The sequence below is a fragment of the Thunnus albacares genome, chromosome 6, assembly GCF_914725855.1.
Source record: "Thunnus albacares chromosome 6, fThuAlb1.1, whole genome shotgun sequence".
Classification (NCBI taxonomy): Eukaryota; Metazoa; Chordata; class Actinopteri; order Scombriformes; family Scombridae; genus Thunnus; species Thunnus albacares.
In genome coordinates, this window is record NC_058111.1 from 32,688,568 (window position 1) to 32,703,298 (window position 14,731).

The window sequence follows — 14,731 nt, forward strand, 5'->3', positions numbered from 1 at the left end:
CAAATCCAAGCTTCAAAATATCCTATCACAAACCTTCCAGACATCAGGACAACATGTCTGTGCTTTTCAATAGGCTGTGGTTTTTAGAGGAAGCGAGTCACATCAGATCAGTCACACCGGCACCTGATTTGTATAGACTGAACCTTTGTTTTGTATAAAAATGTGGAAAAAAGACAGCATCAGTCAAAACTTGAAATTTAACTTGAAAATAAATGGAAATGAGAGAATTGCAACTCTCACCAGAATCAGTCTAAATGTATCACAAAGACATTTACTTTTAACCACAGTCATATGTTTTCACTTTTGTCAAAAGCAAAAAACGTATTGGCCAAAACAACTTACAAACTCCCCATGAACTCATGACCTCTTCACTAACTAACCCACGTGTTAGTTTTGGCCTTGTAAATATGTTTTCTCTGCGGTATGTCTGAGAGCTGTGGCTCTGGAGGGAAACTAAAGAAAGAATATGAGATGACAATGACTGATGTGCAGAGTTTGTTTTCACATTCATCTGCTGAATGAAGAAAGTTTCTCTGTGCTCACCTGAGTTTAAGACGTGTATCTACAAGCATGATTTGTGACATCACAACTAGTTTGGAGCTAATCGTGGTCCATTATACATCACACAGAAGTATGATGTGGAAATTTGAAGCCTCATGTGCACATTCACTGAGAATGGACTTTTCAGTGAAGGAGGAGACATCTTGTATCCAGCAATAAAAATATTGAAATGAATAATAATTATATATTCATAGATTTTGGATTTTCAATGAAGAACAGGACAGAAATTATAAGTCAAATCAGAGTAAGTACACAGGAAAAACTCTCTATATTGAACATTGTTTAAACATCAAAAACTTATTTATTTTAATGTTCAATGTCATTGCAAAAAGATAATTCACTGCACTTCCCACTTAACTTTATATCATCAATTTTCTTCACTGTCTTCAAACATTTTTGATCACAGTCACATTTATGATTTTTCCTCAGTATCTTGATTTGTAGTTTGGTGTCATCTAGGAATGAGTGTCATGTCCTGACAAATATTTTGTTTTAAAAGGCAGTTGGTATTTCAAAGCCAAATTTAATCCTAGAGTTAGTTAGTGCACATGTATCAACAGCACTATTAACGTCATCAGTATGTGCTTCTGTGGTGATAAGATTCAAAAATAACCACATACATATTATTCTTCTGGCAGGCTTTTCTGTGCAATCTGCACATGCATAAAAACACTCCAGACAGCAGAACTATCAGCACAGGTCATCAGCCACATGTGCTGTTGTGAACAAACCTCTGCAGCAGTGAGGAGGAGGAGGAGGGATGCAAACCCATGGGTGAGATGAAAGAGACAGCACTCACTCAACAGATGTTGCTGTACCCACACACACTCAAATGCATGTTTGTATTATCATAAAATGAAAACTAACTTTGTGGTCATGTTAAAAAAATCAATAAATTCTTCCTTTTGTTAAAATCCCTTTTCACTGGAAAACTAAATGCATTCGGTGAACCACCAAGAGGGAAAATGCTGATGAGCGATATAATTGTGAGGTCACTGGAAGAAGTGGCAGCTCTAAAAACAGAGTCAGATGACTGGAAAGCTTTGCAATATTATGATTGAGACAAAAATGATATTCCGAGTAGAGCAGTGCACGCATGAAACAAAACAGCTGCTTGATGATTTACAGTGTGGGGCTTCCAGGAAAGACTCACATGCAACACGAACAGAAAAAAAAAAATGTTGTGACAAGTTTTTTCAACAACACAGACTTCAACATGAATGAGATTTTCCGAAATCATGAAACTGTTTGATAAGGCCTGACCTCCTACAACAATAAAACACCAGCAGGCAGAGAGCAGGGAATGTTCCAGGAAGAATTGAGGAGGATAAATACAGGATAAATTACAATCACAGCTTGGCCCAGTTAGAACAAAAACCACCATTGTTATGATTCATGGCTGCTGGATCTTTGTATTTACTGTCCTCAGCAGGGAGAGGGATTTCCACTCAGGTCTGAAGCCAGGCCTGTCTGTGGGATTGTCCACACCTACAGGAGATAGTCATCATGTCTGGACAGGAATCAGCGTGAAATAGATGAGACGCAGTAAAAAGGTCACTGCCTAAACTCAACACACTGGAGCTGGTTGCACACACGTTCACTATGGCTTCAGATAGACATTTACAGTCACTATGTAGAACATTTTTATGTGATTTTTCAAATCTTTTGATGACAGTTTATGTAGAAAAATTAATCCTTGTGAAAACTGTCACAGTGTCCCAATTCTGTTTTGCTATTACGACTAGAGGCCGCCAAAGTTGTAAAATTTGAAATTCTATCCAAACAAGTAGTTATATGCTTTTAGCCTGATAATCAGACATTTTACTTCACTTCATTCATTCAGGCTGACAATGTGTTCATGTTAGTTAGGGGGGATCTTTTGTTTTTGTTTTGCCCTAACCAATCAGTAGCGAGTAACATATCCATTCCACCTCCATCATTTCCAGTCAACACAGAAGCTGAGGCAGCAGTTGCTAAGAGTGGTTAATGTTTTTTTCACAATGATTGAAGACATTTTTTAAATAATTTTTTTGCCGCTCCAATCTTATCCATGATTGACACCATCCTTGTGGCCATGCAGCTAGCACACTATACAGGAAGATGATTCTTGATCCCACCAACAAAGTTCTGATTGGTTGACTCTTCAACCAGTTGTTAATAAACACCAGACCTATTTTAATCACTGAACAAATTGGTCATTGATTCAGAGGTATGGAATCTGGTTAAGTGGGTTCTTATGCGCTTCGTTGCCAAGAGTTAGATGAAAAGATTGATACCACTCTCATACCTGTACACTAAATATGAAGCTACCGTCAGCAGCCACCTAACTTAGTTTAGCTTAGCAGGACCAGTTGCCAGACAACCGGTGGAGACTCCAGGAAGGTACTGGTCCCGACCAGAAAATAGTCCAACCATAGTCTAACCACCCATACCTAAATATTTAGCATACACATACAGTATAAAAGTGGTATCAATCGTCTCATCTAACTCTGTGCAAGAAAGTGAAAGGGTGTTTCCAAAAAAAAATCTAACTTTTCAAGTTCAGCAGTAGTTGGACAATGCTGACTACTTCTTGTAGCTGAAATTTGCAACATGACATCATTTCTCATGCATGAACATGCATGAGCCCTGTAGATATGAATCTGCAATTTGCAAATGACAATCATTTGTGAAATGTGACACTGCTACAATTTGCGTGTAAGCAGTACTTGCAAATTACTTTTTTGAAATGTGCCCCCAGTTTCACATCCTTGCAACATTTGAAAAAAGCAGGACAAAATTATTTCTTTGTAACTCGGAAGTATCCTTGTGTTAGATTTGTTGAAACAAAGGACCTTTGTCTGAGGTGTTTATTAGACAATCATGTAGGTTTTATAACCCTGCACCAACATGCTGCATCAACAACAGCAGCACCTCTGTTGACACACTTCCATAATAAGCAACACCAAGTGGCTTCATACAAGGTTGTTGCAATTACTTTGCGAAGTGCCTGTGAGAAGAGAAGTTTCATCATTTCATCATCATTAGTTCTTGTTATGTGCACATGAATGTACATATAACTGCTTTGCTAGCATCAAAATTGCTTTTGATGCTGTCTTACTTCAACCTGTACCATTTCACCCAGCCTACTTCAAATGAATGACTTCTTTAAAAAGAAATTACCTTTATTAGTATTTATTTAGAAAATATGAAATAGGCTCAATTTGCTCTGCAACAATGGGGCCCATGGTCACTTCAGCTTACCACTGCTCCTCTGAAGAATAGACAGATTCAGTTCCAGAGGAGGAAAATTAATGTTAGGTGTTTTCCTATTGACACTCCACACATTACCTGTATCCTCACAAAAGTGTTCCTTGCCACCAACTGCCCTCCACGTACTGACGAAGATCTTAGTGTCATGCTGTAGTTGTCTTGGAAATCATCAAAGAGTTATTCAAAAATGTCTCATACCGCTTGTCAAGCGGTTTGTCTTCTGCAGCCAAAAGCTGAGAGCCTCTACCTGACACTGGAGCTTATCAGGCTGAGACTGAGGCATGATCCTGGAACCTGCGTGTTAATCATCCAGACACCTGTGTATGAAAATGAATGTCAACATCTCAAGAAATGGGACTTATCTTAATGTACATCTATATCCAAAACACTTCCATGGTTCTTTATGAAAGCTTGTCTCAGTTCAGACGTGGCATCTGGCCTCATGATAGTGACACAGCTATCCACCAATACTCTGAGGTGTGTGTGTGTGTGTGTACTGCATGACTGATGTTTGCATGTCCCATGGCGTAGTTGCTAGAGGCTCTTTCAAACTTCCAGTCATCTAAGTCAAAATATAATAAATGAATGTTGTGCAAAATCACATTTCCCACATGCTGACTTTCCTAAGTGTTTTCTCATAACCCACCAGTCATGAACTGCAAAGTGAAATACAACGCTTTAGTATCTTTGTATCAATCAATCATTTATATCATACATTTATATCAGTCATACATCAAATGCAACTAAGTGCTGAACATAAAGAGTTAAAAAGAACACACGTTTAAATAAACATTTCAGAGGACCTGAGGGGTCTAGTGGGTACACATCTTAAAACCATGTCAGACAAGTAGTCAGGAGTGAGACCATTTAGTGATTTGTAGACCAATAAAAGAATCTTAAAAATCAATTCTAAAACTAACAGGTAGCCAGTGCAGTGATTTCAAAACAGGTGTAATGTGTGCTCTCCTTCTGGTCCTGGTCAGCACACGAACAGCTGAATATCATTTAAGTTGAAGTTGATTTATGGCTTTTTTTGGTAGACCAGAAAGGAGAGCCTTACAATAATCCAGCCTACTAGTGATGAAAGCATGCACTAGTTTCTCAGAAATGGCCTGGGAGAGAAACAGACGCAATATTTTTATTTTTAGTGATAAAAGAAGAGAAGAGATTCGGTCACATTCCTGATGTGGACATTGAAGGTCAAATGAGAGTCTAGGATGACACCCAGGTTGTTAGCCTGGTGGCTGGGACTGAGTGCCAGTGACTTCAACTTAGAGGTAATTTTCTCTCTCTGTGCTTCTGTTCCAACAAAGAGTACCTCTTTTATCCTGGTTGAGCTGAAGGAAGTTCTGAGCCATCCAAGCATTAATGTCTAAAATACAATTGTGGAGGGCATCTATGGGGCTCGTTTCAGGAGACACAGCAATATAGATTTGATTATCATCAGCGTAACTGTAAGAATTGATGTCATGTCTCCTAGGAGGACATTCAGGCAGGAAGTAGACGACTGCTGCTCACACTGTGCTTCCTGAAACTGCAAAGAAAAATTTAAATGGAGTACAGTTCTTACCGTTACTGATTACATGAAGACAAACCATGGATTGCTACATCAGCATCTGTACAAAACAGCACCAACTTGCTGAGGGGTACACGCTCTGTACTTGGATAAAAATATCAAAGAGTAGACACAAAGTGTGTAAGAGTAGCTGGTCTTTATCAATCTTTACACAGGCAGCATAATGAAAGCAGCGCATCAGTAGCACAGCAGCATCTCCAGCCCAGACCTCTGTAGCCTGCTCCTCATCTCTGCTTTAAGCTAGCAGCTTGAGGCTATATTAGCTGCTACAATAACCCATCTGTATCTGTGTAGTCAAGTAAAGTGAGTCAAGTTGCATTGTGGGTAATTTGACCAGGAAGAAGAATGCATAATATGATATCTCTGGTTCTGTTTCATCGACTTCGATCCTTTCTGTCCTTCATGAGTCCGGTAATGTTACGGTAGTGCAATGCTAAACTGGTGGAGCACTTAAGTAATGTGTAAATCTGTTGCCTACAAACAAAAGCAAATCAACTAATTCTAGTGTCAGTTTTATGGGGCACAAACAATATATTTAACATAACTGCCAATCCTTTGTAGGCATTACTTTGTTTTATTTATATCTGCACATATGGAGGTGTGTGTTTCAGAGTTAGTAGATTACACTAACCTAACAAAATTGTGTCTACTGTATCCCACTACCTCTTAACTTTAAACGAGTTATAGTTTAGCAAGCTAACATTACATTTATCAGTTGGTGCAGTTACAGTTGCAGTTACTGGTTGTAAATATTAAGTAGCAACTAATCTCTATGTAAGGACTATATGTGGTTCAAACTGTTTTAATTTTGTGATGTGTAAGTCTCCACTTAAACACTACAAGTTTAACTATACTGAAGTTAAATTTACAAATAGCTGGTGCAACCAGCTCCAGCTAACAACCTTGAAAAAGTCACAGGATATGGTGCAAAACTTGTTTACTAGCTTAACTCAGCACAAACTGTATACTGCGCGCTGATTGGAAAAATTCTTCTGAGTAACAGTTCTTCTAATGTAAAAAAGTGACAAATTCTTATTTTAAAATAACTGATTAGAACCAGTGTGTTGAGGTTAAAACTTTTATTGTGATTTCTTCCTACAGTAAATTAAGTGGGTCTTTGTAGGCTGATCCAGATTTCAGTTCACCTCGGGTAGTGGCACTCAACTCCAATGACAGCACTCTGACTCCTTATGATGTTACTTTTGCCAAACACTTTGGGGTTGTAGACCAGTGTAAAGGCATAAATGAAGGCATCCTCAATCATCTAAGGAATATAAAAAGAACTGTTTAAAAATCTGATTGACATTACTTGAGTGAAAGGGGGAAATCCAATGCACTGTATACATTAAAACCTCTTACCACAAGTGTGCTGCCACAGCTGTGCAGCTCAGATTCAAAGATCAGCACATGAGACAACTCGTCAATCTCAGTGGCTGAACAACCACCAAGTGTGATTTCCTCTGGCTTTATCAGCTTTCCAAGGCCCAGCAGGTCCTGACTCACTTCCACTTGGATCCTACTTTCCCCGCACCTCAAAGCAACACAGTTGGTTGCCACCACCGGCTGCCGCAGTTTAAACTTGGGGGGATGCTTGTACACTGGATCCACTGGATCATCTGGAAACTTCCAGGAGAATGGCTTGACTGCTCGCTGGATCTGCTTTGACTGGAGCCTGCCAGCTTGTTGAGAAGACTCCCTGGAGTGCTCTCTCTCAGGTTCTGCTCCTGGCTCAGCTTCCACCTCTGCAGGCTTCTGCGCATCGACCCCCCAGTAGGTTGGTACACTTATACTGAGAAATCGAGCATCACTAAGCCTGACACATGCAAGCACAAAGCCAAACACAATGAGCTGCCTGGACCCCATTGTTGCAAACAGAGTATTTACTGTGCAGCTCTCTTAAGCATGACTGCTGAGGCAGACAAAGGAAGTGACTCCTCCCTCTCCTTAATGAACTGAATCCCTTTCCACACTTGTGAATCTCACAGCTGCACATCTCACACTAATTGGTCAGTCTACAATGAAATGATTTGTACAGTGGCTGCATGAAATTCAGCCATCCAGTATTATTCAACAGGTGCACCACACATTGCAGACAATGTTCCATTCATTTCAAAAGGTGTTTTGAAAGACTACATATGTAGAGGGCAAACTGAATGCATTTGTATAAGCATATGTCTTGCTGTTTAATAGACATTCATTCATGCAAACCTTTATTTATATAGGAAAAACTCACTCTCTCCACTATTTTTCCAGGAGACACCATTTAATATCACAAACTAAGACGAGTAAAATTAAAAATAAAAGATAATAAATGATAATAATGATGATAAATAAATCCAGTGGTGAAAAGTAGCTATAAGTACATTTACTCAAGTACTCTACTTAAGTACATTTTTGACATATTTGTCTTTTGCTTTGTAGTTCTACTGTACTACATTTCAGAGAAAGAGAGAAATATTGTACTTTTTAGCTGTGAGTTTACATATAAGGATCTTATATATAACAAAATATGAGATGATTTTATAAATTAGGGCTACAACTAACAATTGTTTTCGTTGTCAACTAATGATAATCATTTTCTTAATTAATCAATAATTAGTCTATTAAATGTAATTAATTAAATTAAATGTAATTAAATGTCTTCAGTGTTTTTTTCAGATCCACAGTCCAAAATCAAGAATTTACAGAAAACAGAGAAAAATCCTTGCTTTGAAATATTGGAACCAGCTTTTTGAGAAAATAACAATTAATCAATTATCCAGTAGTTGCCAATTGATTTTCTGCCAATCAAGAAAAAAAAACATAAATAACATTATAAACTGCTTTAGTGTTGCTTTACATAGATCTACTCAGCAGTGTGAAGTCATTAAAATTATCGTCTTGACTTCTTTCTTGAGCAGCTCCATTATGAAAATGCTTACATGTTGTTAATGCATGATCAATAATAATGATCCAATGATAGCCTATAAAAAATATAATGACATTAACAGAGGAGGGGCCATTCTGCTATAATGAGTACTTTTACTTTTGATATTATACTAAGTACATTTGACTGATAATACTTAAATATTTTTATTTGAGTAAAAGATCTTAGCACTTCCTCCACTGCTGAATAAATCCAAGACAGGTATAAATCATAATGTATTTAAAGACATCTGTATATTTTTTATTCAAATAAATCATCTAGTTTAACTAATTCCACATAAAGTGTGAATGTATGACCATCTCTGCAGGCCTCTGCTGCAGCATTATGAATGATAAATGTAGAGACCACAGATGGAAACATACCCACATTTCCAAGTGATTTTTTTTTTATTACAGTAAGCCAGAATACCAACAGTACTAACAAAGTCAGTTAGGATATATCATGCATATGATTTTATGTTTTTGTGTGAGCAGAAATCGTGAGTGCACTGATTCATAATTCAAAAAGACTGGGAGATGGGGTTTTTGGAGAGTTTGGAAATTTTGAAGGAGACGTAATAATAACAGATAAACTAAAGTTAGATAACCAAAATGAAGCCTCATTATAATGATGTCTACTGATGCGTGTTGGTTCTGAGGAATTTGTCATTTCATCTTGTGGATCTTGGACGTCCTCCATCCTGATGCTGTTCATGCAGTATGCAGCGTGAGGCAGGTTGCTCTCTTGTTCTCATCATTTATCTTTGCAAATGGCACGTTTGCGTAGGATGCCTGAAATAACACCACATCTCAAGGTCGGGGGGTGTGCGGTTGCCATGGCAACAGTACATAAGTAATGAAAAATGCCTGTCAGTCAGACTGCAGGATGCTGCGAGTTAGTGGAAAGTGAAAGGTATGATGTGACAGTCCAAAGGGAGAGTCCAAACCTTTTCATAATACAAGGCGTTCTGTTTTAATGCTACATAGATTATATTATGAGTGTACAATGTCACACAAAAGGGGGGCAGTAGTTTAAGCATGATGTAATATGAGATATTATAGCTTATGAATAATAAAAGAAAAAATATATATATTATATCAATTAACCAAAATGTACTACCACATGTAGTCATTTAATAATTCGGTGCCTTGTTAAAACTCAACTCATTACTGCACATTAGTTATAGTTATTGTATCTTTTATTATTATTATCTTTTTTTTTAAATTTTATGCTCTCTCTTCAAATGTTTATTTTTTCATGATTGCATGACAAATGTGCATTTTGATAATATAATATAATATAATATAATATAATATAATATAATATAATATAATATAATATAATATAATATAATATAATATAATATACATTTGCGTATTTAATGAGATATTCCTGAGGAATATAATTTTTTAAGCTATCAAAAACAGATGGTTTGGCACTTGGAGAGAGACACATGACTGACATAATATTATCTCCTTATTAGGTTGATATGGCAAACTTGTTAGCAAACAGTTGCCAATCCACACATCCAGCAGATACAATAACAAATTTCTGTGAGCGCATCACTATGACCCTTTCACACTCAAGTAATCATATGATCGATTGTTAATATACAAATATTGATTATAGCTGCTTTAAAGACAAATTTGATTTGTATCTGCTCCTTTAATACTATCAAAATAATTCATAAGTCAAATTGTGTAGAATTCTTTCTACATGGGTGTTATCACTTTTTGTATCGTTATAGTTTTTGAATTATTACATTAAAAACAATCCTATAGACATACTGTACATTGTCCATTCAAATTTCAAAATCCTCACCTCACTGATTACTCTATATGGTGGCATATACAATTTATCACTTACATATTGCAGTCTATGGAGGCTCAGCACAGCACACTTCATATTTTTCTAAATCTTCAGGATTCAACACTGATTTATCATAATACATTAAAGTCCAATTGAAATCACGGTGAATCATCCCTCTTTGCAGTCAAAAAATAATGTCAACATATTTTTAATTGTTAAAAGTTTTGTATTAGAATGGAGAAAGGGTCTTAGGGGAAATATCAGAAATGCTCCTTTTTGTCTCAGCCAACTGGGGGTTGGTGTCAGAATCTAGCCTGCTAACTGACTTTAGCGGTTCACTTTTCCCCAGTGAATGTTTGTTTGGTGGCTTGTTCAACAAGCTAATGTGCAGGACAAGATGTGTGTTCATGTTTGTAAGTTAGATAAGAAGGAGACTTCAGCAGGAAAGCTGATGTGGGTTGTTGTTCAGAGTCTGTGGCACTTCTGTTGTGTAGCAGGATGCAATCAGGCCCTGTTGCTCTCATTGCTCCCTCCTGCTTTGGGTCTCTCTCAGACCTGAAGGAGGTTGCTGGCCTTTTGCAGGTCAGATAACCTCTGGAATAGCCCCAGCCCTAAAAGAGGGATCTGTTCATTTGGGTCTGAGGAGCATCTTTCTATCTGAAGGAGGTTGAATGGGGAATAAACCCCCAGACACCAAGCTGTCCAAACCAGTCAGGGCCCCCAATCAGCCCTCAACCACCTGGGCCCAGTATGAGATGGCGCCATCATGCAGAGCTATCTTTTGGTTCTGGGAAATGAAACTTCACATGATAAATAAATATGCAAACCAGTCAGTAAATAAAATAAGCAAGTTAAAAAATAATAAGAGTAAATAAAAACTAAATAAATAAGTTCATATGCTGTAGTAGACAAAAAAGGCAGTTTCATTTCAGTTGGACTTTAAAGCCAATTCAATTGTTTTTTTAAGTTTCCATTCACTCCCATAGCTCAGCCAACTCATTCAGGACAGTGAATTTTCATATGACTATAAATCATCATGCCAATATAGTGTTTCATGATGTCTGTTTGTTTAAGGAGGACATGTTATGCTTTTTGTGATTTTCTATTATTTATATACTGTTACCTAGATCATGATGAATTGTTCCTGTCTTGTACTGCAACTCTGCAACATCAGCAGACTCATCAGCTAAGGTTCAAGGAAGTTCAGCATTATATTTGTAAAGAGGAAGATGTAGGAATTAAAATTCATTGGAGACAGGGTGAGACATGTCATCTGGGAGTCAGTTGGGCAGGATGGATCCTGAATAGGAGAACTGAAAACAGACATGACGTTATCTATAAGTCTGTATTTGATAGATTAAGAAAAGAACGGTAACGCCCACTTAAGGTGTATAAAACTCTGTTACAAGCGCTCCACTGGGAGCCTTTTTCTATGTAACCTCATCCTGTGTGTTGCACTGTGAAACGCTCCTTCTTGTACAAGAAAATAAATTCTGTTAAATTTTGATACTTCAGCTCCAGTTTCTATTGTTTTAAAGGTTATTACAGAAATTCATTTAACAGTTAAGATGTTGGATAGTTTCAAAACTTGACGTTAGCGTATGTAGAAATGCTCCCTGCAAGTCAAAAGCGAGGGTTTCAACCTGTTCTGAAGACTTCATTTGCAGCAGTTTTTTCTACCTTGCAGATTAGCTGACGTCAGATAGTCAGGCATGCCCATAAATGGTGGTCTGTTCTGTAGCCTTGGTTGCTAAGTTTATTTCTAAGGTTTTTCCATGCATTGTTCGCATTGTCAACACTCATATTTTGGATCGGATTTTTGTTTAAACATGTACGAATGTATTTGAGAAGTTGTCATTTCAAGTAAAGAACAAAAGCAGTGAAATCCTACTACTATAGTTTGTTTCATGGTTTGTTGAGGGGCAGCTTCTGGGAGCTGGCCGATCTGAACAGAGCGGGCTCATCAGCAAGCAGGCCTTAAAGAGACAGGAGCTAAAAAGGCCTGTTTCAGACAGAGGCTGGACTGATTTGCTGCATAAAGGGCGGTGTAAGATAAATAAGGTGTTTAATCATGCAAAGATATTCCAGTAGAGCCAGAGATTAAAAAAGTAGCCTGTAAATGTGCATGATGATGTCCTTTAATATTGGTCATTTTAGAAGGTATAGTCTATCAATGCCACAGTAGAGGGGAGAGAGGACAGCATGACTCTGCCACTACATCTGTCTAACAGCTGCATTATGTAGCCTACATTTTACACCGCTGCCCAGGGGGCTTTGCCATGCATGTCCCTGAATGCGTCAGTGAGCCTATTGATGAACAGAGGGCACCGGGGGCACCAGGGAAACCAGAAACTAGACAGCAAAAGCCATTCCAGTCAGTGATCAAACTGAATCAGGCCCTCTGCATTTTCAACCATAGTCCATGGTAAAATAAACACATTTAAATCAAACTCAGAATGAGTAGTGGTGCATGTGGGTGAATATGTACTGTACTGGCCAAGAAATTACATGATTTAAACACAAGACTGATCACATAGAGTTTAATTTTGTACACACACAGCCACACACTCCCATTATAAATGCATCCAAACATACGTATGTTCACCCTCGTGCTTGTGCTTGAATCAATGGCGTGATTTTAAACTTTAATCTTCAAAGGTGTTTTCCTCCAAATCAAAATGATGCATTATACATGAAATATTAACCATAAGACAGACACGAGAAATACTGTACCTCACATGTGGTGCCTTACAGCCAAACACTGTGCAGAATGAAATATGTGTGTGTCAGGATATCCCTCTCTCCAAAGCAGCAGTGTGACTGAGGAGTGATGTGTGTGAGGCTCAATGCCAGCAGTGTTCAGTAAGGCAGCTGCTGGGCGGAGTGTTTTATATCTATAGAGGGCAAGTAAGGGCAAATATCAAAAAAGTAAATTTTACAGTACATCTCTTTTAATCAGACACACAACAAAGCCCTGAAATACAGTATAGTCTTATACTACTATAGTATTTCCTGCAGTGCATGAGTCATATGCAAATGGAACATATCACAATAGGAGCTCAGAGAGTTGAAACCTGCTTTTAAAGAAGGGCAATTTATACATAATACTGTCTCACATTTTACGATAATTAAATCCTTTTTTTTTCATCAAATACCATTTGCAATCAATTATCGAACTTGTTTTAATGTCACTGGTCTTGATTCAAGTAAGACATTGGATGAAGTTGAATTCTGAAAATATGTTTTCATGGTGTGATGGAGGTGAGTGTAATGAATGGACAGGCAGTAGTGTGAACCTGGTGAACCTGAGAATTCATGTCTTATTGACCTCTAAACTGAGCTGATACTCAACCTTATCTTATCGTTTTTAATTTTCCCAATTCCCAGTTTTTACTTTAAAAAATAAGTATAGTATAAAGTAGTAGTAAGTATAGTATAAAGTACTACCAGTACTACTGCTACTGTTATAATTACTTCAACTGCTTCTGGGACATGCAAGAAGACAGGTGCTATTTTGTTAAAACTTTAATTAAAGCAGAATATGTTTATTTTTTGCCCTCATGTAACAACAGAGGGTCACATGAGCAAAAAAGGTATCTTACTGCTCACCCTAAGTGCCTCAAGTGCTCCTGAAGTCAATGTCCAATATTCTAATAATGTGTTTTTTCTACCATAAACCCTAATTTCAGAGTCATAACATAATAATAATTGTTGTAGCATTAATCCTCATCACCATCATCACCATATATCCCAATCATATTATCATTAATGGCCGCAGAAATCAATTCATGCTCACTCATCAAGATTTAATGAACAGTGTTTTCACATTGGGGATATTTTTGACATCAGCTGCTAAAAATGGCCTTAACATCAATAACAGTGAATTTTACTGTACTTTGATATCAGCAGTTTTTAGATTAGCTGTCACACTTTTCAAACATTCAGCATAAACACAAGAGAGCATCAACAAGCATGTATTTTTAGTTTTAGACAGAAGTAACACTATCTTTAGATATGGAAAGATAGAGAGGGTGGTTGTGCCCCTGCTATGGCAAACTAAAAAACAAAAACTTTCAGTGGCTTATTTAACAACCATACCTTGTCATTAACACAAACGGCAACTTAATAAAGCACGTATACAGGGTGAAGAGGTTCAGAGACCTTTTGGTTAAACATTAGATACTGAATAGCACAAAAATCCTAAACACTGTAGCTGAGTCTGTGCTTTGTCAAATGGTTATCCAGCAGTGTAATGGACCCATTCATCATCTGAAGATGCTTCCAGGAATATGAGAGTGACTCAAGAGGCCGACACACTCTCAGACCTCAACACAGCAGAGAGATGAACAAGAGATTCATAGCCCAGAGCGGCCAAACCAAACACTGGCTCTAGAGAGAGCCTTTCCCGTTTTTTGTGAGTTTCACGGCCACTGTAGGTTCTCCTATACACTCGGAAGGGGAGGGGGAGGCAAGGGATATTCAGTTGGTTACAATCTGCAACCTCACTGCTAGATGCCACTAAATCTTAGACAATGGTCCTTTAATTGCCAGTATAAACAGGAGGAATGATTACAGCGAGGAAATCCTCTTTCAGTGTTCATATGGGCACCTGACTGTTGTTTTAAGCC

At 37.7% G+C, this 14,731-nt stretch overlaps 1 protein-coding gene and 1 long non-coding RNA gene across 2 annotated transcripts; both read right to left on the reverse strand.

The window, feature by feature from the left end:
* Window positions 1-3,719: 3,719 nt before the first annotated feature.
* LOC122983396 lies at window positions 3,720-5,706 on the reverse strand. The gene is made up of 3 exons (XR_006403671.1): window positions 5,384-5,706; window positions 3,892-4,130; window positions 3,720-3,814 (listed from the first exon to the last, which is right to left on the reverse strand). It is a non-coding gene; the product is annotated as an uncharacterized LOC122983396 (long non-coding RNA).
* Window positions 5,707-6,471: 765 nt separating this feature from the next.
* LOC122983395 (zona pellucida sperm-binding protein 3-like) lies at window positions 6,472-7,305 on the reverse strand. The gene is made up of 2 exons (XM_044353114.1): window positions 6,749-7,305; window positions 6,472-6,653 (listed from the first exon to the last, which is right to left on the reverse strand). Exons 1-2 carry the CDS (start codon window positions 7,250-7,252, stop codon window positions 6,531-6,533), a joined length of 627 nt encoding a protein of 208 aa, XP_044209049.1. The 5' UTR covers window positions 7,253-7,305; the 3' UTR covers window positions 6,472-6,530.
* Window positions 7,306-14,731: the final 7,426 nt, after the last annotated feature.

Excerpts from the sequence above, each read along its gene's own strand:
- LOC122983395 (XM_044353114.1), bottom strand. The coding sequence starts at position 7,252 with ATGGGGTCCAGGCAGCTCATTGTGTTTGGCTTTGTGCTTGCATGTGTC. Across the intron at positions 6,654-6,748 it reads GCTGTGGCAGCACACTTGTG|ATGATTGAGGATGCCTTCAT; the intron begins GTAAGAGGTTTT and ends TATATTCCTTAG.